General features: G+C 39.2%; 1 protein-coding gene across 1 annotated transcript in view; it reads right to left on the bottom strand.

Annotated features, from left to right (window-relative positions):
* C11H14orf39 (chromosome 11 C14orf39 homolog) overlaps positions 1 to 26,044 on the bottom strand; it is a 56,783-nt gene that overhangs the window by 6,183 nt on the left and 24,556 nt on the right. Inside the window, exons 3-15 of the mRNA XM_040410979.1 lie at positions 24,636 to 24,759; positions 23,718 to 23,807; positions 16,260 to 16,447; positions 16,128 to 16,170; positions 14,338 to 14,458; positions 13,552 to 13,634; positions 7,772 to 7,905; positions 7,561 to 7,649; positions 5,723 to 5,796; positions 4,561 to 4,689; positions 4,414 to 4,469; positions 2,617 to 2,684; positions 550 to 749 (exon numbers count right to left, since the gene is read on the bottom strand). Coding sequence (XP_040266913.1) covers positions 550 to 749; positions 2,617 to 2,684; positions 4,414 to 4,469; positions 4,561 to 4,689; positions 5,723 to 5,796; positions 7,561 to 7,649; positions 7,772 to 7,905; positions 13,552 to 13,634; positions 14,338 to 14,458; positions 16,128 to 16,170; positions 16,260 to 16,447; positions 23,718 to 23,807; positions 24,636 to 24,759 — 1,399 coding nt within the window. The remainder of the gene's footprint in view (positions 1 to 549; positions 750 to 2,616; positions 2,685 to 4,413; positions 4,470 to 4,560; positions 4,690 to 5,722; positions 5,797 to 7,560; positions 7,650 to 7,771; positions 7,906 to 13,551; positions 13,635 to 14,337; positions 14,459 to 16,127; positions 16,171 to 16,259; positions 16,448 to 23,717; positions 23,808 to 24,635; positions 24,760 to 26,044) is intronic.

Raw genomic sequence — 26,044 nt, 5'->3', positions numbered from 1 at the left:
TTATAGTCTATGAGTCCGTGAAAACCACGGATGCCATCCATGTTGCATCCGCATTTCACGGATCATTAAAAAGAGATTCTTTGGGGAAAAAAAATCAGCTGTTCAGTGTCAGTGAAATACGGATGCAACACGGACAGCAAAAAACGGACACACGGACCAAACACAGATCCTTCACAGACAGCTTCACGGATGCATCACTGACCACCTGCTGATGGATTTGAGCACGGACACAGAAGTGTGAATGAGGCTTAAAGTAGAGTTTGGGCTATTTCAGTTCATGCATGTATGAATTATTTTTTTTTATCCTATAAACTTATGATTTTATTAATTTTTTTATATTTTTAATAATAAATATATGAGGCACAATATGAATATTTAAATAGCGATTCCTGTATGCAAATGTGCCTACCAACAACAATACATGTATCAAAAAGTGTGATAATAAAATGAACATATATTTTAAAAAGATCTTACTAAGATGGGATATGTGATAAATTGGTTTAGTATATAATTATATTTGCATTTTATGAATCTAAAAACTCTACATACAAATCCATTGAATATTTGGTGATGTTCTGGCTTTTCTTTCCTTTGTTACGTTGACCTTTCCTAATGGATGTATGTGTTGAAATAGGCGGAGGGTCTGGTACGGTGAATGGTGAAGGAATCCTCGGCAAAGCAAATACTTCATTTGGTGACGTTTCTCCGTCAGCTTTACTTTCCATGTCTTCGTAACTTACAGAGTTTCCCTACATAATTGAAATGGACATCCATTTAAAATCATATGTTGCATGCCAGCTGTACATAAGCCTTCTTTTGTAGCCTGAGGTCAAACTTAGAAGCGTGCAAATTTTTGAGAATTTTTTGTTGTGCAAAAATATTATTAAGGCCTCATGCACACTACCACATCCATTTTTTGGTCTGCAAACCGTGGATTCGCTAAATACAGATACAGGCCATGTGCATTACACAGTTCTCTCACTCCCATCAGTAGAAATGCCTATTGTATTTGCAAAAGAGACAAGAATACGACATGTTCTATCATTTGCGGAACGGCCCCATGTATGCGGACAGCACACAGGTGACATCTTCATTTTTTGCCCTCCCACCTGTGCCTGCTCTGCTCAGCTAAAAAGCTCACATGCAGGGCTTTTAGCTGGTCAAAGCGGGCACAGGCAGGAGCCTGCGCCACTCAGCTAATCCTAGCATAGCTCATCGGTACAGGGTACCAAGCGATGGATGCTATGCAAGGATTTAGCAAAGCTGATGGGACACAGACAGGAGCCGCGATGTGTGCTTCTCCCTGCATAGCTTTCCTTGCGGACCCCATTGCTCCGGCTCTGTGGAATCCATACTTCTAACAAGTGAGCCATGTTCAAGTATATTGAATCTAAGCTGCAATAGCATCCAGGACTCTGGGTGCCTATTTCTTTAGTAAAATACCAACACCAATTATATTAGAAAAATGATTTTAGGCCATTTAGAACCTTTTTAATCAAAGTTTAATAAAAGTTTAGTTACTCTGTAAAGGGAATCTGTCATCAGAAAATAACCTATTGTTTAAATCAGATTTAGATTAGATTTAAACATATTTCTTTTAGAACTTTCTGGAGACTTTTTATTTATTTTTGTATGTCAATATGTATTATAAAATAAAGTGTATAAGCCTGCAGTTTTCACATTGGCCACTAGGCCTAAAATATGTTAAAGCTTTCCTGTCTTTTGAGAGCAGCCCCATGGGCCATAGACATAATAGACAGGAGCTGACCCCATTGACCTCTATGGGAGAGTTTTCTAGGCTTGCTGTGTCACCTGTGTAGAGGTCAGGGGGAAGCTGATAAGCTGTGATATCATCTATTGTGAATTGTGGATCCAGTGTTATTTATAAAGAGGTGTTACTTGTCATTGTAATTCTACTTGTGGTGGTAATGATAATGGAAGTTACCTGCACAGAACAGGAAATCATGATCTATTATTAGACCCGGTGACCAGTGTGAAAATTGCAGGATTGTATACTTTTTTTTTTATATGGATAGTAAAATGGAAAATGAAAAAAACACCAATAATTGTAAAAAAAAATATGCTTAACACAAAAACCTGATTTTAATATTAGGTCATTTTCTGATGACACATTCCCTTTAAAGGCTATGTACCGCTTTGGGGGCAATTATTTTAATGTTTTTTAGTGGGCATTAAAAATATTCTGCCATTCTGTCACAAAGGGTTAACTGTCTAGCTGTGTGAATCGTACTTTCACTTTATGCCCGTCATCTAAAAAACCTTATCTCTAAATTACTAAAATGTAATAAACACTTATTTAAGCCACATTCTTATCAGTAAGATAAGAATTGAGCTCTAATGAGTGTTTAGGAGGTCAGAGATCAGAGATAAGGAGCTGTCAGCTGAGCTGTCTGATGGAACAAAGTAAAAATATAGAGCTTGCTGCTGGAGGATCTCAAGGCTGTACAAAGAAAAGGGCTCAAAACTTTTAATAAAGGCCAATTGAAAAAAATAATATTTAGCTCAAAATGAGTACAATGCAATAGTAAAAAAAAAAATCCTTGAATAATTATAATAATTGGTACAAATTATAGTTGACACACATAAACACTGTACCTGAGAGACATAACCTGAATCTCTTGATGTATCTGGGACTTCAGTGAACTGTTGTCTTCTGATTTCGTCTTATGAAAGAAATGAATATGTACATTATACTATTTATATCGGCTTAAAGCATATGTCTGACTTTTCTTACAGGGGCACTAAACCTCAAATTGAATGAAAAGAAATAACAGGAAATACTATGCAGGAAAGCATGCATAGGAAATATGAATCAATTTCCATTTAGTCTTCCCCATCTTTGACTATGGACTTCGGAGTATTACTCACCTGTCCCGGATCCAGTGGTAAGCACTGACTTGCTCCTCTCCTCTGGCTGGTCCATTTTCTTCTTTCATGCATTCAGATGCTGCAGCAACCCAGCACACACACATATGAGATTATTCTGCCAGGTTATTCAAACCCAGCTCATGCTGTGGGATGCCATATGATTATTCAGAGTAGCCTCTGGAGTTCCTGCTATGGCCACCAGTTACTCTGCCTTACTCCACTGTATTATTCTTTAGTTTCTGCTGTATTGGTCTCCAGTCTGCATAAACATCTTTACTACATCACTCAGCTACTGCAGTTGCCAATACACTTGCACAACTCAGTTTCACTGGTCTTTAATCAATGTAGCCACATCAACTGCAGTGCAGCTGCATCAGGTCTACAGCTGTGTTGCACAAGTCTTCCTACTTTTCTGCACTAGCACCACCTATTTGCATGGTTCTTGGTCTGCTCTTCCGGACAAGCAGCTTGGCAGATTAATCTCACCAGGTGAGAACTTAACATTGAGGAGGCAAGGCTTAGCTAGTGTAGGGAGGCTTCACTTGCCTGGTTTCTATTGCAGACAAAGCAGTGGGAGAGGTTTATGCTGCAACAGCTACCTCCCAAGCCTGCTTTTTTCATAGGTTTCTGAACATCCTAGCACTTGAAGGGAAGGTGGGGGCTAGGGGTTACAAGTGTTGCTAGCAAGTTCTTGCGTCTTTTAGATGGAAATATGGCTATCACTCTCTTGCAAACTTTTTTTTATTACTATAGTGCCTCCAGAAGGTAAACAGGGGGCAAATGGAAGAAAGTAACACATGACTGCTGGACGAACAGGCAAGCTGCATTTAGTTTGTAACCACTGGGACACATAGGACTGCATAAGAACAGTATATACAAAATCACTGAACATTTTTAAAGTTGCGTTTATTTATTTTTATTTTGAAAATTGGTTGCAAAAATGTACATTAAGATTATATAGCCTAGACTGCCCATTCCTATCTCCACACCTACAGCGTCAGACTGGCTCACCAGAATACCAGTGGATCCTAGCTCTCAGGCTCTGATACCGTAGTGGGCCCCAAAGGTCAAGGAGCTGCCATTGTAGACAATAACATGCGACTATAGTCTATTTCTTCAAAACTTACTAGACCTTTTTGATGATATGGAGGTTTGGCCCTGAGAATAATTTCCTATGGTAGGCCCAAGAAACCCCAGTCGGACCCTGAACACAGCTGTGTACAAACTCCTTCATCGAGGAGTAATTCATAGACTAGTGTTTTTTATATTTAAAAAAATAACCATCTTCCTGGCAGCACATACCAAGCATCAAGTGAAAAAAAAAAAACATTGTATTATTGTGTCACTTTGTCTAATGATATCACTATGAGAAACTTCAATATAGAGAGTTATACTATAAATGTATTTCACTTTTACTAAATAGAGCTATTTTCATGTTTATGTCACCTTGTATTTCCGTCACAGGATACCCCCCAGGATACAGCATGATAATACATATATAAATAAGGTTAAATATATAATTACCTGTTTCTTTGACAGCCATGTTCTTTGAATGGATTTGCTTTTGAATCGGTCCTGGCCTGTAAAATAATTGCATTTCTATCTGAGCACTGACTCATCTCACACAGACAGAATATATGTTGTAATACGGCTGGTTCATATATGTCTGACCCTTTGGCCTTTTTGCCTGTGTCGTAATACAAAAGAGCCAGAAGAAAACTAATGTCTAGTCTGATACAATAGTTTTCTATGGGAACAGTTTTGTCTCTGGTGACATCAGTTCTGGCAATGGATATCTCCCTAAGATGGACAGAAAAGCATTGCGTGCAATGTGTCTATGTCTGATCATGGACGCTGGGCTGGTGCACAAAGTGCACAACTTTAGTCATCAGTCCTGTCTAGTTCAGCCATAAAGAAAAGTGACCGGACACAACCATTATATGTGAGCCTGGCCTTACCCATATATTTGATGTATAGTAATTAATTATTAGGGTACATCCACTTGATGTGTTTTTTCTGTCTGCATTTTCCCAATTGATCTCAATAGGGAAATCAAAATCTACAGCAAAACCCGATTGTTCTGGATTTTGCTGCGTATTTCCTGCATATCTGCAGCAAAATCCGCAGGTGTGAAAATTGTCTAAAGAACAAAAAACATATTCTCACCTACCAATCCCTTGAACTCCCCTCCTGACATTTCCACAGCACCCCACCGGTTTTTGTTTCCTGGCTTCCACTAATGATATGTTGTGTTGGCATGTGACCACTGCAGCCAATCATAAGCATATGTCATTGCTGGGGGCTGTGGAACAGAGCCCACCTTGGAAACCATACTACAGAAATGCTAGGGGATTGGTAGATTAATAATTTGTTATTTTAAAACTTTAAATGATTTTCCACACAAGAGAAATACACAGCAAAATCCTTTTGCTATGGGGTGGACTTGCTGCTATGGATTTCCCTGTGGCTGTGAAATGTATCACAGCAAATCTGTTATGTGTAGACATACTCTTACACAAATACAAATCTACACAATGGGGCAGACTTACAAAAGCTATGGTCTCAGTGTATACTGATTATTGATTGGCTTACATTGAGAAAGAATTTTGGAGCTAAATGCTGCATATTAGACCACACCCCTTTCCAGCAAAATCACACCACTGTTTTGGTAAGCCACACCCCCTTTGTAAAGCTAAGCACGGAGGTAAATGCACCAAATTGTACTATAAATGCACCATATTATGCCAAATTTTGGCACAGTTCATGACAGTGTCTAGGTGCACTGTTATTAATACATATACATATGAAGTGGACAAATGTTTACTACTATTACCTTAGCTGACTTTGATGTTGCAAATTTGTTGTTGGTGGAGTAAAGCCTTCACTTCCGTTATTAATGAGTGGCTCCTAATTAGGAAGGAACATACTTTACACTTTGTAGCATCAAATATTTCATATATGACTAGATATATCCCACAGAGATCTAGTCTGAGGCCAGATGTAGCGGATATCTTCTGTTAATATTGATTCTGCACAGATTTGAAATTGAAATCCTCTGTGAAAAACCTACATTTCTGCAATATAATGAGCATGTTGCAGATTTGAAAATCCACAGTATGCTCTGAATTCCGAGCAGAATTTTTGCCATGTCTGGATGGGGTTTGAAAACTGCACTATGTATTGTTCTGTAAATTGGAACTCAACCTACATTTTTTGGTTGTCTTTGGTGTGGTTTTTAAAGCAGTCAGTATCATGTATGTTGGAAAGCATGCATAGGCTACTATAAGGTACATTTAAATTGAGTCTGTCACTAGGAAATCCACTGTTAAACTAGGCACGATGCCTTGTAGGGCTAGCTCAGCTGAATTTAGTGATTCCTTTCACTTAAAGCTATGTTCACATCTGTACACGAGTTTCTGGTATTTTGTTCCAGAAGAGGAGCAAATTACCAGAATTGCTGTAATGAACCTAGCCGGACACTATAAAGGGATCCATCAGGTTTCTGGCATGCATGCTGGCTTTCTGCCAGAAAGATGCCACTGCATACAGAAATGCTGGTATTTATTAGAATCCCGTAGGCAGATGTGAATATAGCCTTAGCAATCTGCTTCATTCTGGAAAAAAGTACTTTTTAATGCATGTGCAAATGAGCAGTTAACGGCACTGAGGGCATAGCTGAGCCACTCTGTGCACCCTTGGTCACCCTGGTTCCTCTGCCAGCCCCTCCCCATCCTTCTTAATTGACAGGGCCAGGCAAGATGACTGTGCAGGAACTTGGCAATGTCAATAAAAAAGGAGAGGGAGAGGCTGGCAGAGAAAGCAGAAGGATGATTTAATGCCTGTAAGTAGGGACAGACACGGACAGTGAGTCCTGACCTAGAACCCAGCTTGCTTTCCCTACCTACTTGCAGTACAATCCCAAAGAAGCAAGACCGCAACTGGTCGACAGTCCCTATACTACTACGGTACAGAGACAGACAAACACCAAGAGACAAGACAACACAAAAACAGGGTCATACGTAAATGGGTCAGAATCAGACAGGCTATGCAGTATCAAAAGAGAGTGGTCAGAAGACAAACCAGGGTCAGAGGAATGAGCAATCCAATCCTCAGGATAGGTCATCAGTATCTGATCGGTGTGGGTCTGACACCCAGGACCTCTGCGATCAGCTGTTTGAGAAGGCAGTGGCACTCCTGTGGGCGCGATTCCAAGCACAGCCGCTATACAAGGCACTGTGCTTGGCAAACTGCGAGAAGGCAGCAGAGCACACAAGAGCACCACTGCCTTCTTAAACAGCTGATCGGCGGGGGTCCTGGGTGTCAGGCCCTCACCAATCAGATACTGATGTCCTATGCTGAGGATAAGTCATCTGTATTAAAATCTACGCAGTTTCCTAGTAAACATCAGAGGTTTGGCTTTGGCTCTGGCTCACATTAACCATTAGTATATACTTTAAATAAAAAAAGTTCAGCAACAAAAACAAGTAAACCCCTGTTTATCTGCTTTGTTAGGGTTTATAGACAGCAGGTTGATCTGCTGTTTGGGGTTACCCTCCATTAACCAGAACAGAGAGTCCCTGCAGAAAGTGGCTCCATTTCTTGAGGACTCAGCACAACCAGGATCCCAAATTCCAATGTAAAACCATGGCGTTCCCCCACAATAAAAAATACCTGAATTTCATTCTCCACACGCAGGTCTTGGTTTGAAACAATGCTGTTGCTATTTTGGGGGTCATCAACATTTCCAATGTTGTCTGTTTCTGCATATAAAAATGGAAAGTGCAACACATTTTGAAATAATACTGTCTGTTTATTTTTCAATCAGAATATAAAATACTGTATAATAAGAATATAAACTATAAAAACATATACTATACTGTACCTGTTTCACTGATGTGCAAGGATACCCTATTCTCTCTAGGTGGTTGCATGAACTTTTGAAGCAAGTCTGGAAGGTGTAACAAGTGTGATTTCTTTTCTTTTGATTGCTTCAGTCTTGCTTCTTCATTCAGATTCCTTTTTAAAAAAAATGAAATAACAGTCATTGTTAACAAATAAACAGATTAACATCAAGCCATATAAATTGGAGTATCCTTTAAAACTCTTCATCTATTAAAATGCTGATTTACATGAGGATTTTACTGCAGATTTCACCCCTCACAATTCAATGGGTGATATCCACATGAAACTCCAGAAGAAATCTTCTGTGGATTTAATTTTTCATAGCATGTGAATGGGAATTTGTAAAACTTCATTCACTTACTTGTGACCTAAATGGGTAGTAAATCCCATAGCTGTGAATGGATAGACCATGTATCTTCAGAAAGGGATCTTCAAAGTGAAGGAAGCTGCACCACCCATGCATGACCACCTCTCCATTCACCGCTATGGGATTGCCAGAAACAGCTGAGCCGGTGCTCGGGTATTTTTGGAACCCCCATAATGTTGAATGGAGGGTGGCCGTGCTTGCACTGTGTGCTCTTTTTTACTTATCTGGCATTGATGGCACATCCTAGTAGGGTTGCCAACCTCATCTTCTATTTATTTCTAGACATCCAAGCAAAAACAAATCACAGTCAGCCCATAATTTACTTATATGCAAGCTGCCCCTTTTAGAGTTCGTGCCTCTGTGTTCCTCTACTCCATGACTGTTTTCTCCCACCTATCAAACAGCACAACTGCATGTGACAGAAGACGCACTAGCAGTGAAAGACGTTCCTGCACACTGCCACTCCCTCTGTCTGTCATCCTGCTCTTAGCCACCATGATGGGTATTGGTGCATTAGTGGAACTGGGACGGGATATTCAGCACCAGGGAGCAGTAGGGAAGTGCAGTACATACAGAATCTAAAGTTTTGGCACAATTTATTCCAAAATCTAGGTGCACTCACATTAGTAAATATGGGCTACTCTGTTTCTGAGCCTGTAGACGGACTGACGGTGAAAAAGAATAAGATAAGCGGGGACTGTCCAACTAACTGGTGCAGCCAGTCATTCTCCCTCTCCTCTTATTGTCTGGCTATTTCAATAGTCTGTTCACTTGTTTGTACTGCAAATGTCTTTTATTTTGCACATGCAAAGAGCAAATTTAAAGTGCATCCAAACTTATTAGTAAACTTTGTTAAAACCTACTGTAAATGTGATTTAAAAAAAGTTTCTTATGTACTTCAATTTATTTCTTTCCTTTTTTTTACTTTTCATAGTGATTTTCATAGCGCTTTTCTTAGCCCCTGCCTGTACCAATGCAGCTCAGCTAAAGTCCGGCATACATGGCTATGTCAGGCTTTAGCATAGAGAGCACAGGCAAAGGTGTGATGTGCTATGGAGCAAATCTCTAAATCCTGACATAGCCATGTATGCCACGCTTTAGTGGAGCAGTGCTGGTACAGGCAGGAGCAGCGATGCTCCAGCCTGTACAGTGTCTAGTGCGGCCGCAGGGGAATCTGTACTCCACTACACAGCATGCCTATTTCGCTATGAAAAGTAAAAAAAATAATAATAAATTACTTAAGAAAATTCATGTAATCACATTTAGGGCTCATTCACATGAACATGTGCTGCCCGTTGCCGTATTGCGGACCGCATTTGTGGATCCGCAATACATGGGCACCGTTCCGTGTGCACTCCGCATCACGGATGCGGACCCATTCACTTCAATGGGTCCGCAAATCCGGAGATGCGGAGCGGAAGCACGGAACAGAACAATACTGAAGCACTATGGAGTCCTTCCTGGGGTTCCGTTCCGTGCTTCCGCACCGCAAAGAGATAGAACTTGCTCTATCTTTTTGCAGAACGGACGGATCGCGGACCTATTCAAGTGAATGTGTCCGCGATCCCCATGCGGCTGGGCCACGGCCGGTGCCCGTGCATTGCGGACCGCAATTTGTGGGCATGGGCTTTACACAGTCGTGTGAACAAGCCCTTACAGTAAGTTTTAATAGTTTATAGTACTTTTAGTAGTTTTAAAGTTTAGGTACACTTTAACTGACTGTGCATCTTTATATGGAACCTACTGTAGCTTTGCAACCTACTGTAACTGTCACATCATCTCTACATGCCTCCAATCCCCCTCTGCACAGGGAATCCCAATGACATCATGGGGTTCCTTAACAAACATTTGAATGTAGAAGCAGCATTTCTGCATCAGGAATTTAGTGTGGTTTGCTGGGGTTTTCTGTGACAGAGAATGGATTAATTGTATTCCCTTTTACAGTAAAGTTTCTGGCTGCCAGTGTGACAGCACAGTCCTGCTGATTGCTCTAAGTGCAAGAGTGTACAGAGCCATCAAATGCGGCATGTAAATTAATGGCTGCAGGCACAAGGACCATGCCGTTAGCCGTTAATTTACATGTTGTGATCTAAGGGGCTAATAAGTGCCACTGGCCTAGTGTCAGCAGTCTAACCAGTGTGTATTAGTTGAACCCATACCTGACTTCTCCTGCAGTAATACCCCCCGATCATTGGAGAAAGGGGGACCATAAAATATGCAGAAGTTTTGCAGAATGTTTTTTTTGCATAGTGCTGTATATTTACGTAAAGGGGTTAATCAGTATACCCTAAGAATCTATTGTGGAAAACCACATTAAAAGTATGGCCACGAGTGGCAGTTTCACAGTGAAAAATCCATAGTGTATATTGCAAAATCTGCACCAAATCGTTTGCTGTGGATCTGAGGCAGATTGCACCCTCTGCATTGCAATGGATGAAATCTATGGCTTATATCCATAAAATAAATTGACATGCATGTCAAATTATGTGCAAATCCCGTTATGGACTCTGTCTGGAACATATGGGAAAGATTTGTGAAAATCTCATCTGCTTTTTCTTCTGTTTCTGTAAATCATGCTGATTTTCTGTGCACAATTCTGTTGTGCAAAATCTACAGTGCTTACACTACGTTGGGCTGTGCCCTTAGTGATATTATTGTAATGATAATATAATGCACAATGGAAAGAGTGTATATCCAAATTTTAGTAACCAAATGAACTGAAAGATGGAAAAACAAAATGCAATGGAAGTGCAGCTAAGCAAAAGTTACAACCAATTAGATTACATGAGCGTAGGAAAGCTATAGCATACATAGAGATGTTAACTGTACCATCCCATCTTAAATGACAGCCAATATCTAAAAGAAACATTATGTTCTACCATTTCTGCTATACATGACCTTTTAACATTAGATGTACAAGCACAGAACATTCTGCCCCGTATAATAAGGTATCTCATTTCTTGATAGAAAGTGAATTTATACGTTTCTTGAACAAGATGAACCTGTAGCAATTTCTTCTAGTACAAAATATCTGAAGTCATATTGCTAAGTATTCTCCAGATATAGAAACACAAAGAGCACTCGACCAGATGTAATAAGTAGAAGACTGCTGAAGTGATCCAGTACAAAGCAAACCATTATTTTCTTCTGTGTCAGACGAATGATATTTCGGCAATCCATCCCAGCTACATACTACTGTGTGATTAACAACATCTTAATGGGATGCAGATAGCAAAGTCCAGTTATATTGTATTTATTATTAAGAAATGTATAATTTCCAATAAATATGATGAAAATAACTGATGCATAGTTGATTCATAACTCTAATCAATACTTTTATATTTAGATTTTTGTGCAGCATTTTCATTTGTATATACTGCATTTTAAATCTGCAACCTGTCAATATATGGTCAATTCATGGCAAATCTGCATGTAGCATGTGGATTTTGCATGAAAACGTGGCTAAATCTCCAGCAGATTATGCACCGTGTGGCTGTTACCATAAGGTTACCTGGATACAGAGGCGGGTGAACGCGCAGATATACTCATGGACTTCTGTGTGTTGCTGCACCCAATGCACCTAAAACCGCAATTCGTAATTGCTGTTTTTGTTGCAGATTTGATATGGGTTTGCCTCAGATCGCACCCTTTATTTGAAAGGGGTTAAATCCGCAGCTAAAACAGCAAACATAATTAACGATCCATACAAACTTTTCAAAATGGGTATCGCAGACCACGATTTGTGTTGGCGATGTAAGACACAAAGAGGTACACTAGGCCACATTATGTGGTATTGCCCATTAATTCGCTCCTATTGGGACCAAGTTGAAAAAAAATAATAATTAAATATGTAACACCACAATAGAGTTAACTCCCTAATCAGTACTTTTATGGCTACCCTCCAATAAATGGCAACCATCGATGTTTAATCTACCGACCCTTCTAGTTCAAGCAGCTAGGTTGCTAATTCCATTAAACTGGTTAAACTCCTCACCTCCCTCACTAAAGAATTGGTAAGAAAAGATTGACCAGATTTACTTGATGGAGGAATTGGCAGGTTGGGTAACTAGGTCTCATTCCAAGTTTCTACTATTGTGGAAGCCGTGGAAATTGTTTCGTGACTTGGGGAAGGAGTGTTAAACAAGACCTCTCATATCTTACATCATTGCAGAATTGTTGCCTCTGACATTTTAACTATTAAATTAATTGGTATGATTTGCTGCTTTACATACTTCTATTGCCTATGTAGATTAACCTTCTGTCATGCAAGGTTTTGGAGTTCCGTAGTTTTATAGTTCACTTAAGTTAGAAGACGTTGTCTAGGTTATGCATCTAGGTGGATACCCACCAATCTCTAAATTATTTTACATTTCTATGTAACACGGAGATTTGTGTTCTTATGTAATACAAGCTATTGTATATCTTTCCCTTCCCCCTTCCCATCTTCACCTCCTTCCCTTAACCCTTTTACTTTTTCCCTTCCACGTCACATATCCCCCCCCTTGCTTATCCCCATTACATTTATGTTCACTCTTTATGTAATATGTTATTCTGATATTAACAGTATCATTATGTCTCATTGATCACAATTCTGTATGCTATTCATCCATTTGATACTTATTTTCAATAAAAAGAGATTTGTTAAAAAAAATATATCATAAGATGCATGGCGACCTTCAGTTGAGCAGGACTAAATTATAATAACCCATTCATTTGTCTCACTGATTCTCTTTGTGTAAATGCTGAGTATATTCACAGTGTCTGTTTCCACCAATATTTTTTTTTCTGTGGTGTCTTTTGTAAAAATGACAGACAACATTTTCTTGTCATTTCTTCAAATGCTGCAAAAACGTATAGCTAAAACACTGCAACGTTCATACGAAACCTTGGCTATGACCAACAAATTTAAAGGCTATGTACACCTTTGGGGACAATTTTATTATGAGTGCATTTCTACTCCTTTTGGGGTAAAAATAATTTTTTCAATCAGTCTTTATTAAAAATATTAAGCTGTTCTGTCACAAAGGGTTAACTGTTTTTCTAACTGTGTAATTGGTACTTTTACTTTGTGCTGGTCATCTAATAACCCTTATCTGTACATAACTAAAAGGTCATAAACACTTATTTAAGCCACATTCTTATTATTAGGAAAAGAATTGAGCTTTAATGTGTTTATAAGGTCAGAGATAAGGTCAGCTCCCTGCCTGAAAAGAGAAAAAATACAGATCCTTCTAGTAGATAAACTCAAAGCTGTGCAGGGAAAACGGCTCATCATTTTTAATAAAGACCGATTTAAAAAAAGATTTTTAGTTCAAAATGAGTACAATATAATAATAAAATTGCCACCAAAGGTGTACATAGCCTTTAAGTTATTAAGTAATGTAATGCCTTACGCTTGTTGAAATTCAGTTGTGAGATCTTTGTTGCTTTCTTTTCTTCCTATATCATTTTCTTTTTCAGATATTTCTTTGGTATGCTGAAAAAAAAACGTTTAAGATCATGTAATATGATTTTTTTTACCAACAACATTTTTTTTTACACTTAGTCCATACACATGAGATAGCTGTTGGCCAAAAACTCTTTTAGCAAACAGCTATATCGGCAATGATCCCACCATACACATGCATGCTCGGCTCCACTATATGTGAATGTGTGCTCCATAGGGAGAGGGGAGAACAAAAGGATCAGGCATGTTGAACTCCAACTGCCCAATTCTTCTGTCCCTCAACATCTGCCATTGAGAGGCCTAAATACACATCAGATGTTTGGCTGGTCTCGCAGAAATCAGTAGGTTCAAGTTCAACCAAAATTAACCAAATTTTTATAAAACTGAGACAGTACAATAGTGCGCAGAGGCTGTGCAGCTCAGTACTAAGGAGGCTTGTGGCTTCCACGCACTGCCTCACAGTATCCATGCACTGGGAAGAGTGACACAACAGAGTTATACTAGTTTTTTTTATATATATATATATATATATATACTTTTCCCAGTGTTAGCACATGTTTTTTTGAAGTCCCTTAAGTTCAAATTATCTGTACATGATATATAAATTAAGGATGTACATTAACAAATGTGGTAACTAGCTGTGTGCCATTTTCGATTACCAGTTCTGTGGTTAATCGTGTGTCGTTTCTTTTTGGTTTTTTTGAATAACAAGTAGGTTAAGCCAGATGGTTACCTCTTCAATATACTTTATCTTCCGTTCAAGTTCCTTGATTTTCTGCACCATTTCAGATGTTGTATGTGACTTTTGAGAAATATGATGAATGGTTTTCTCTGTGTTTTTTCTTAGAGTTGCACTTACAAGGAAAGTTAATGCATAACTCAAAGAATTGTCACAAAATAAATCCTCTTTTTCTCCCAGAAGTGTCGGGCAGTGGCTTTCTCCTATCTCCCCATTGATAACACATATATGCTCAGCCGAACTGAATGTTTATGTGTATGGAGAAGTCGGGAGGGGGATGGGAGAGATAGCTGTCTGACAGCTATTGAATGTGCATGCCCAGCTTTTGGCCGCCTCTACCCATATTGATGATCCCTTTGCCAGCTGCTGATCTTTCACAGTGTTGCTGCAATCTCTGCAAGCAGTTGTCATTGGCTGAAAAAGCTGCAGTATAATTCAAAAATGTCTAGCTTTTGGGAAAACAAAACATAAGGGTAAGTCCACACAGGATGGAAAAATACAGTATCTGCTGGAGATTTTATGTTACACTACAGATTCACCACACATTTCAGCCATACTATATTAAAAAAGGTTGAAATCCATGGTGAATATCTGCAGCAGAAATTTACATTCTGGTAATTTCTATATGGAAAAAAGGATGATATTTTTTCACCTAGCTGTTACTGACTGTGCAGGTCCCAGATAAATGAACATCTCTATCCCATGTGGTCGTACCCTTATAAAGCAGGGGTGGCAGAAGCTATTCTAGTCTTCAAAGCAGGTGATTCAGAGTTCACCCCACCATTCTTGTTCCATGAAGTTTTGCATAATAGCTGTTGAATCAAAAATCATTACCTTAAATGAATCTAGTTGCACCTACTGTATCAATCATACATATATACTTGCAATTTCCCCTGTTTCCTTTACAACTGTGCAGTTTTCAATGCAGGGCCATCTGGCAGAACTGGAAGACCACCAACTCCTGCAGATCCATATTGCCGTGACTAGTACTGCAGCCCAACCCATTCAAGTGAACTGGGTCACATTGTTACAGGAATTGGATCCTTAAAGGTCATGTAATGTTCACCAATATAACTAACAGCGTTGCCCCACACAAGATTGCATATGCATTCATACTGTACCTGTGTGTCTTTATTCCATGTCCAGGAAAAGCACTTTTATTCTGGTGGAAAAACGGCTCCCAAGTAGCCAGCAGGGTGGGTTTGCTGTTCCAAGGGCCCAAAGAAATGAAAAGCCCACCCAGCTGGGCACTTGGGAGCTTTTTTTCAGCAGAATAAAAGTGCTGGACATGCAATAAAGACACAAAGTACACACAGGTAGTGTATGTTTGGAATATGTTTGCAATCTTCTGTGGGGCAATACCGCTAGTTATACTGGTGAAAATGACGTGACAGACTCCCTTTAAGGCCTTCTGCACACGACCTTAACCATTTTGCGGCCCGCAAATACGCAAAATATGGATTCAGTATATGTGCATCCTGTAAAGAAAAACACTGCAAAAAACCCTATTCTTGTCCAAAAAACAGACAAGAATAACACAGGTACTATAATTTGTGGCTCGGCCACGCGGATGTGGACAGCACACCGATGTCATTTACGTGCTGTCTGGTTTTTGTTCAAACCCACAGAAATAAATAGGTTTGTGCGCAAAAAATGCTGATTGGACACAGATCAAAATATAGTCGTACGCCTGAGGCCTAAATAGCATCTCGCTTAATTTCCCAACTATCATTAAGTTCAATTGCTAAACATTTGTGGCATGTAAAATTAAGCAAAATGGATACAGCCTCAAACTCCAGTCAATGTAGGATGCAAATGATGCCGGCTCTAGCAAAAGAAAAAAGAAACAAATGTAATTATATTTTGATATTTGAATTAGTATTTTTTTTAAATGATATAAAAATTTATTCATGCACCCAAAATATCAAGAATTATCTTGTCCTTCCTCTTCTGCTGTTCGTCATATTTAAGGATCAGGTTCAAAATATTGTCATACTCCTCTTTTATCATATGGTATTTCTTAGCACATGTGAACTCCATATATTTTTCTTCATGTTGCTTTAGTCTCTCATTACATTTCTTTATGGAATCTTGGTAGGTTTTTCTTGAAAATGAAACAAGTTAAAAGTAATGAAACTAAGGTATGGTGTAGGTGTATTCTCATTAACTCAGAAGTAGACCGTTTTATTGCTGGCAATATACACTAGTCAAGAATGAATAAAAAAATACCTGAGTACGTCTCTGTCCTTTATACTTTCTCTCCTTTTGGCTTCCAACATTTATGCCAGCCTTTAGCAGAGCAGTGCTGGTACAGGCAGGAGCAGCAACGCTCCGGCCTGTTCAGAGCTCTGTGGGGCCATAGGGGAATCCGTACTCCCATACACAGCCAGGGGCGGATTGGCCATAGACCTTACAGGGAAATTACCCAGTGGGCCAATGCTCAGGGGGGCCCCCTGAGCCCTCCTCACGGCTGCCCAGTGGAAGTTTTGGGGATGTATTTTGTGCTGGGGGCAGTATTTTGTGATGGACTGTGGTATTTGGCTCTGTTGGGATGGTATAATGTGCCACAATATGGTATTGCTGGCCCTGCCTTCCATCAATTTGGACCCAACTGCAAAACGAGGCCACTTTTAGTATTTTTTCCAGGGCCACTTTAAGTTTTCAGTCTGCCCCTGTGCACAGTGTTGTTTGAAAGTACTGATTCTAAAGGACATTAGGTACCTCAACTTCAGGTGCCTATTTCGCATGAAAAGTAAAGAAAAGTAAAAAAAAAAGTGTATTATAAAAATATTTTTAGCACATTTAGAATAGGATTTAATAAAGTTTAGTTAAAAGTTTAGTTACAATTTAATGCAATACAAAGGAAAATGTCCATAAAGGATAACTGTTTAATTTTTCCAGTTAGCTTTATAGGGAGTGCAGTCTGTTCTGTCATTAGATACCCCACCTAGATTTCCATTATACCCTGCACAAACTGGTATTTGATCAGTCCCGTACTAAATAATATCTTCAGATTCATAGCAAAATTTCTATTTGTAAAGAGGTCATCCCATGAAAAGTATTACTATGCAATGAAAAGAGCATTTTGAATGAAGTGTTATAAAAAATTATTGTTAGCTTTTGATGTACATTTTCCTCTCTGTAGCGCCCCCTGCTGTCTATCCTTCTAGTCCACCATCTCCTGCACTCAGAGGTGGAATAACATGCTTAATAGTTTCTATTCCCCCTTCCCTCTTCTCAATGATGGCATAGTGATCTCATAGAGAAGCAGGTGGGGCCCAGGCACCTTTCATAAATTTCACCTACTTCTAAATTCATTAAAAACTGTACAGTAGCTATATCTCTCTCTAGACAGAGAGAGAAGGAAATTGTGAGGGTATTGCATACCAAATGTGTCTCTTGGGCTATATGTGAGGGACTATTTTCTATGCTCGGGAGGAGGAGGTTAAAGGGGTTGTCCAGGTTCATAGCTGAACTTGGACATATCCCCATTTTCACCCAGGCAGCCCCCCTGACATTAGCATCAGAGCATTTCATGCTCCGATGCACTCCTTTGCCCTGCGCTGAATTGCTTCCAAAGGCACTTTCGGGAGATCCAGGGATGTACTGGTCTTTCCATGTGTAAAGCTAGGCAGAGTCTTCTGCCTAGCAGTGAGCCCGGTGACGCCACTAATGGGGGGGCCACCGTAACTAATGGGCCTAATAAATCGTCTAGGGTAGCGCTAAAGCCCGTCCACCAGTGACGGTGACATCGCCGGCAACACTACTAGTTTGAAGCCTCCTCTTATCAGTGTAAAAAAAAAAAAAAAAACAGCCCTCACCCTGTGTGATTCAGCACAGGGCAAGGGAGAGCATCGGAGCATTTCCATGTCAGGGGGCTGCCTGGGTGGAAATGGGGACATGACCGGGTTCAGACCTTTAACAAGAACTAAGTACAATGCATCCTGGGAGATGCAGGTGCTTGATGAGCTGCCGCCTACCCAGTAAAAAAAACTGTGTAAAATTTGTAGGATATTCCCTTTAAGGCAGACATATAGCACCATATAATGCCTTCTTCACATAACTTTTTCTACAAGTGTTTCTGCTGAAATTTTTTATATTTTGGTAACATTTTGTGCATGTTTTGTTCCGGTATTACTAAGTCCTATAGAGAAACCTATGGGATAATTTGCCAAAAATAAAGCAATCTTTGGGATAATTAATTAGGCCCCCTTCACATATTTCCTACAATCCAATTCATTTTCTCTCTGGAGTGAATAAAAAAAATACAGAAGGGTAACTGATCCCATAGTTTTCTATGGGATTATTCTCATATATTTGGCATATCAGTTCATCAACATAGAAGATGATTCTTTACTGTAAGAGCATGTATGGAACTCTCTGCCTGAGGAGGTGGTGATGGTGAGTTCACTAAAAAAGTTCAAGAGGGGCCTGGATGTATTTCTGGAGTGTAGTAATATTACAGGTTGTAGTAGATTTATGGAGAAGGGTCGGGAAGCAATTTGCCCCCCTAAAATGACGAAAATGTACTTCTACCTCATGAGGGCTTTTTGCTTCCTCTGGATAAACTTTGCAGGATAACAGGCTGAACTGGATGGACGGATGTCTAATCTTCAGCCTTTCAAACTATTCTACTATGCTAGTTGTGAAGCCGGATGCCTAATAGCACTGGACAGAAAAATATTGTATGCTCAGTTTTTGTGTATGAGTCTGTGAACTGAAGTGCTGTGCACGTATATCAGTTGTGTCCAGCACCTGGCCCGGAAAAGCTGGCCGGACATATCTGATATATGTGAAGTGGGCTTAAAAAATTCTAGGCAAAAAGCTGCAAATAAAAAATGTGGGGGGTTCAGTCAGCACAACCCTGTATGCAGGTGCATATCGCTATGGCGAAATACACATTCAAAGCTCCAAATGTTTGTGTAAGTCCTGGTTTGGGCAAAAATTATTTCAATTTGCTCCATTGTGTATGTTGATTTTTCAATAATTTATTATAGACTTTAAAGTAAAATCTAGCCACAGCAGTTTTGATCTAGAAAATTAGTTCAAAGCACAAACCAAAAACGCTTTGTATGAATCTATCTAACCTTACAGTGCAAAGCACCTAAAGAAAGATAGCTACATAATATAATGTCTGGTGGAGTAGGCTATTATTTTTTATTAATATAGAATACAACAGAAAAAAGACATATGACTGTCTATGAACCCTCAGCCATACAGGGTCTTTAAGTGCTTTCAACTCTGTATGTCTTAGAGTTTACATAAAGCCATAATACACCAGATAAACTTCATGTCTATTAGCAGTAATTGAAAAAAAAATATAGCTAATAACATACGTACAGCATTCAGAAACAACATCGTATATCCTGAATCACCTTAAAGTTACAATGTGAATCCAAAGTTCAAATAAGTTTTCAAAAAGTCTTTTAAAACTTGCTTTCCAAATCAATGTTTTTTCCTTATTTGAACTAACGTGCATGAGGCTAATACACAATAGTTGCACAATGTGCAGTTATTATTTTTAGGATCAATCGCTGTTTTGCAAAAGTTGATTGCAAATGTTAAAAGTTCAATAATGTTGTAGCACACTCAAAGAAAAAAAAATACATTTTCCATAATAAAGCCTCTCTAGGGATTCAATTTCCCTTTCACTTGAAAAGGTATGTACCATACTGAAGAGGCTCCTGAGTGGTTTGCATCAATTCCTCTACCACAATCAACCTCCTGAGACTCACCCAGCCCATGGCAAAAAAAGCTAGTTTTAAAATTCTCAGTATTATTCATTTTATAGAGAGCAGTGGCATATATCTGAAATTGATGAAAACATGAAAAAAACATTCGTTCAGTAGTTTGAAATATGTTTGTTTCAAAACAATAATTTTCAGAATTGCCTGTAATATGGAAAGCATAAAATGTATAGGTCATAATTTCACTTACCTCATAATGTGAGGTCAACCAACTGACTAACACTCAGATTTACTAACACTAGATAATAGTAAAAGATTATAAACCTAAGTCTTAAACTGTGCTAGATTTATTTGTACTGTCTAGTCCTTCGCCACCTAGTTTATGCCAACAGTTTTTGTTTTTTTTTTAAATGGGTTTACCAGATGTTTAATATTGAATATCTGATTGATGACCTATCCTTAGCCAATCAACTGTTTGAAGAGGCTGCGGAGCTCCGGTAAATGCCTCAACCTCTTTCTAGGCCAGTGACATCACATTCATTGGTCGCATGGTGCATCTCAGTCCTATTCAAGTGACAGCCACTAGCCAATGGACAGCGCTGTGCTTGGTAAGCTGTGAGGAGGTAAGCACCACCAATCAGGTAAGGATGACCTATCCTGAGGATAGGTCATCAATATTAAATCCCTGAAAAAAAAACATTAAATTTTTTCCAAAAGAATGGGTCAAATTTTTGGCAAACAGTCATATTTCAGCCATGCCCCCTCCAGCCCCTTGTTGGGATACATGAAGAAAATGCCTAAGTCAGTTAATAAATGTGCTGCAAGGTATGTACCAAATTTTGGTGCATTTTCAGTAGTAAATCTTCCCCAGTATAAGCATTTGTTTGAAGCTGTTTGAATGTGAAACAATGTTCGTTAGCTTTGTTCCGACCAGATTTGTGGATTATGTTTATTATATATATACTGTATATCTTGTATACAACTGACATGCAAATAGACTTTACTTACTCAAATGTATGCCAAAAGAATGTCCTTTGAGCACATGTTTTGCTGCTATATGTTGGGACTTTCAATACAACAGTATGAGAAAAAAATTATATATACACTACTCACAAAAAGTAGGTGAACTTAAAGGGGTTCTTCAGGATTTAAGAAAATGAAAATACTTAAATATTATTATATAAATATATTCACAAATACCTTTTGTTACTTAAAATGGCTTGTTTTGTCTAGGGAGCAATCATTAGAAAAAATAAAATGGCCGCCGTACACACAAAACCTGTCCTAATTACACAGGAGGACAAGTTACTTCACCACAATGAGCCATAGTGCTGCCTCATCCTCCTCTCTGCTCTGCTTGTCAGGAATCATGATCCTGAATACAGGTGAATCTCTGTGGGAATGGAGATGATGAGGAGTCATGAGAGGAGGGTGAGGTGTGGATAATGAGCAGCCGCACTTGTATGAAGTCTACATTACCACAGCAACACATTACCTCAGTCTGTCCTGTCTGTCCTCTCTGTACTTCATGTCTCCTCATGAACTAAGTTCCCCAGAGGTTTAGCTAAAGTTCTTATCATCTGTATTCAGGATCATAATCCCTGACAAGTAGGAGAGGAGGATGAGGCAGATCTTTACCTCAGTCTTGTAAAGTAACATGTCCTCATGTGTGATCAGGACAGGTTTTGTGTGAACTAATGGCACAGCGGCTATTTTGTTTCCCCACGATGATTGCTCCCCAGACAAAACGATCCATTATAAATAATGAAATGTATTTGAGAATATATTTATATTAAAGTAATATTTAAGTATTTTCATTTTTGTAATTCCCGGAGAACCCCTTTAGGCCTCATGCACATGACTGTATGTATTTTGCGGTCCACAAAAAACGGATCCGCAAAAAATATGGATGACGTCCGTGTGGAACGGAACAGCTGGCCTCTAATAGAACTGTACTATACTTGTCCGTAATGCAGACAATAATAGGACATGTTACATTTTTTTGCGGAATGGAAATATGGACATACAAAAATGGAAATATGGACATACAAAACTGTTTTATGGTTCCTTATACGGTCTGCAAATAAAACTGAACGGACACGGAAAGAAAATACATTCGTGTGCATGAGCCCTTAATGTGACCTTCTCTAAACTTTTGAATGCACATGTCCAACTGTTTCAGTACTTTTTGCACAACTTGCTGTTCTCCTAACAAGGAGCTTAACAGCAAAATTCACAACAGGTGTTTGATCCATGAATCACCCAATAAATTTCCTGGTTCAATTAGAACTGGTATTTAAACAGTCCTCCTCATCATGCTGTTCACATTTTGACATCATGAGACCAAAATGACACCTAACAATTGATCAACAGTACTTCGCCATTGCAAGGCTTCAAGCAGGATGTTCTCAGACGGAAGTGGCCACTGAGCTTAGAGTGTCACAGTATAATCAGCAGGTTGCAACAGAGATACAGCGATACTGGAAGAGTCACAGATAGGCAAAGAAGTGGAGGTCTTGGCCACACCCCACACTACTGACTGCTTCACTGTGAACAATGCCCTATAGAACCTGATGATGAATACCACACAACTCCAAGCACATTTAAGGGAGGTGAAAGGTCAAGTCAGACCATTCGAAACTATTTACATCAACGTGGTCTGCATGCTAGATGACCTGCAGGGGGACCTGACCACAGGCGTCATTGTCTTGCATGGGCCAGGGAGCATCTACGCTGGATGAGGGACCAGTGGGCTTCAGTGTTCTTCACTGATGAAAGTCGATTCACTCTAAGCAAGAAATGATGGCCGCCAACCATAAGCCACTGTTGTCACCATACGAGCCTTTGGTGGTAGTGGTGTTACAGTGTGGGCAGGTGTGTCTAGTTAATAGAACTCCCCTACACTTTGTGAATGGTACAGTGACAAGCCCATACTTGGATAATATCATTAATCCAGTCATTGTGCCTCTGCATGAATAACACAGGCCTAATTTCTTCATGGATGACAATGCACCAGCTCATCGAGGTTGCATCATTAGGAAATGGCTGCTGGAGACTGGTTAGGAAACGGCTGCTGGAGACTGGGGTACCGCAAATGAAGCGGCCTGCACTTTCTCCAGACCTGAATCCCAATGAAAACCTATGGGATCAGCTGAGTTGCCGTGTAGTGGTTTGTAACTCTGTACCCCAGAACCTCAATGACCTGAGGGCCGCCATTCAAGAAGACTGGGATGCTATGCCTCAGCAGACAATAAGGCGACTTGTGAACAGCATTAAATGTCGTTATCAAGCTGTCATTGATGCTCAAGGCCACATGACAAGTTTTTGAGACAGTGACATTTTTTGTGGGGTTATACCAACCACTGGTGTTGGCTTTTGTTTCAATCAATTGTTTAATAGGAGAAAATCACCATTGCATGCTTCTACTTAAATGCCCTACTTTTATGATATAATTTCACTGGAGGGTGAACTTTTTATGTTTTCCATAAATTTCACCCGAAAGCCAAATATACCTAACTTTTTGTGAGTAGTTTGTATAGATATTTTTTTTTATGGGAGTCAATGGCAGACATATGCAACTAGTTAGGCATACAGCTGTATACATCTGCGGTGGATCATACTATTGTCCACCCATATATAACCCACGACTGTGGTGTGAACCTACGCTAATATATTTAAGCTTCATACTTATCACTTTCAGATGTATTTATTGCATTTTCCAACTGGATTTGAAGTAATTCTTCTTCTCTTTCTAACGCTGCAGACATTGATATGCACCTGAGACAATAAGACACAAAGAAAGAAATTATCATGAAGGTAATGTTTGAAGTCACTTGCATGCGTTGACATGTTTTGGAGCAAATTTATTAAAATTGTTAAATTTGGTGCATCTTTAAAACTAATTCAGTTTTTCTATATTTTTTTAAAAACGTTGCAGTGATAAATCTGAAATGAAATTAATTGAGATAGCTAACCAAGCTCACTTTCCCGCCTACTTTGCAAAACTGGAGTGACAGGTGTAAAACTGTAAAAAAGTTGCAAAATTTTTGCGCAAGTAAGCCCAAAATAATTGCAAAGCCCTATTTTGTGACTTTTTGAAGCCGGAATTCTGGAGTGCAGGGTGTGATACATTCCTTCTATTTGTCCGTAGAATTTCTTTGGGTACTCTGGTTTTCTTCAATATTCAGAAAACATTCTGATAAGTTAAATGGATGGTACTGATAGAATAAAAGGTATGGTGTACTTTAGAAAACCCACTATCTTAATGAGCTTGGCCAACCGCTATTACTTTCATCTTCCCAATACATATGCAAAGTGTTTTCAGTTGAAAAAGTGGAGTAAGCTGCTGGCTGAAATTTCTCTCTCCTGAGAATCAGGTTTTGAAATTTAACATGTCCTCAATCCTTCTTCCCCTGACAGATGAGTTAAGAGGTCCCAATGCTCATAAGATTTTCGCTTGATCCCACCGAAATCGACAGGTTCAGCTGACTTTTTTCTTATTAGTATGGAGCCCTTTACAGTAGGAAGTGCAGCTCGGGAGCACAAACTGCTGATCTACCATATATACAATGCAGACTAAGTTAAAAAATATTTGTGTATACTTACGTGACAAGGCTATCACTGTTTCTATTATATTTTTGTAAATCCAAAATAATTTCATCACTTAAGCTTATATCCTTTTTTAAGGCCAGAATTTGTTGTTTTTCATGCATAATTTTAGCATCATAGCCTGTAAAAAAACAAAAATACCACGATAAAACTGAAGAATGGAATATTAGCATCTATACCTAATTCCTTTATAGGGTATAGGGATTTTAATTAAAAAAAAAGTCAGGCTCAACGGCACCCACTTTACCTGAATTCTATGTTGGAAAAAGTGGAACATGTGCTTCAGAAATATGACAGACGTTATGAACACCATATTTCTCCATGTACACCAGACAACTGGCATAAATACAATGCTTTATGTCTGCTTATTCTCTCATACAATGTATTATGAAACCGTCTGCTTGAAGCCCCCACTAGGGGATTTTGTTGGATTCCAATTATAAAGGTAGGTTCACATCTGTGGCAACAAACTCCAGTACTCTATTCCAGCAGAGGAACAGACTACTGGAGTTTAACATATCTTGCATAACCAGATACTGCCAAATACCGCTGGATCCCCATTAAGTATAATGGGATCCATGGGGATCTGGCAGCCTTCCAGTATAAATGCATCGGTACTTGTTCAGCCGAAAGCTGGCATTAATGCCAGAAAGCTACCAGATATCCATCAAACCCCATTATAGTCAAAGGTACGTGGCAGTTTCCAGTACAGTAAACTTTGGTAGTCTGTTTCTGTGCAGGAACAGACTACCAAAGTTTGTTGCCACAGCTGTGAACCTACCCTAAGGGCTGTTTTACACTGGCTGATGGTCAGCCAGATCATCACTAACGATTGTTAATAGGAACATTGGTTAGCGATTATTTGGCTGTGTAATACTGTCGCTGATTACCTGAAGAAAGAGCAAACACTCGTTTATTGAGCATGCTTAAAAATCGTTTGCCTCCTGCAGATCGTGCTGTCTAATCACAATCTGCTTCTGGCAAACGAGTCAGTATGGGGATCAGCGATCGCATTAGCTCCCACACTCCAAAGACATACTGATAGGGAATTTACAAACCGGATTCCAAAAATGTTGGGACACTAAACAAATTGTGAATAAAAACTGAATGCAATGATGTGGAGATGGCAAATGTCAATATTTTATTTGTAATAGAACGTAGATGACAGATCAAACGTTTAATCCGAGTAAATGTATAATTTTAAAGGAAAAATACGTTGATTCCAATTTTCACGGTGTCAACAAATCCCCAAAAAGTTGGGACAAGTAGCAATAAGAGGCTGGAAAAAGTAAATTTGAGCATAACGAAGAGCTGGAAGACCAATTAACACTAATTAGGTCAATTGGCAACATGATTGGGTATAAAAAGAGCTTCTCAGAGTGGCAGTGTCTCTCAGAAGCCAAGAT

This window comes from Bufo bufo, chromosome 11 (assembly GCF_905171765.1).
Source record: "Bufo bufo chromosome 11, aBufBuf1.1, whole genome shotgun sequence".
NCBI classification, from domain to species: domain Eukaryota; kingdom Metazoa; phylum Chordata; class Amphibia; order Anura; family Bufonidae; genus Bufo; species Bufo bufo.
Note: the sequence above shows the minus strand (reverse complement) of the source record. Positions and strands in the feature narration are given on the sequence as shown.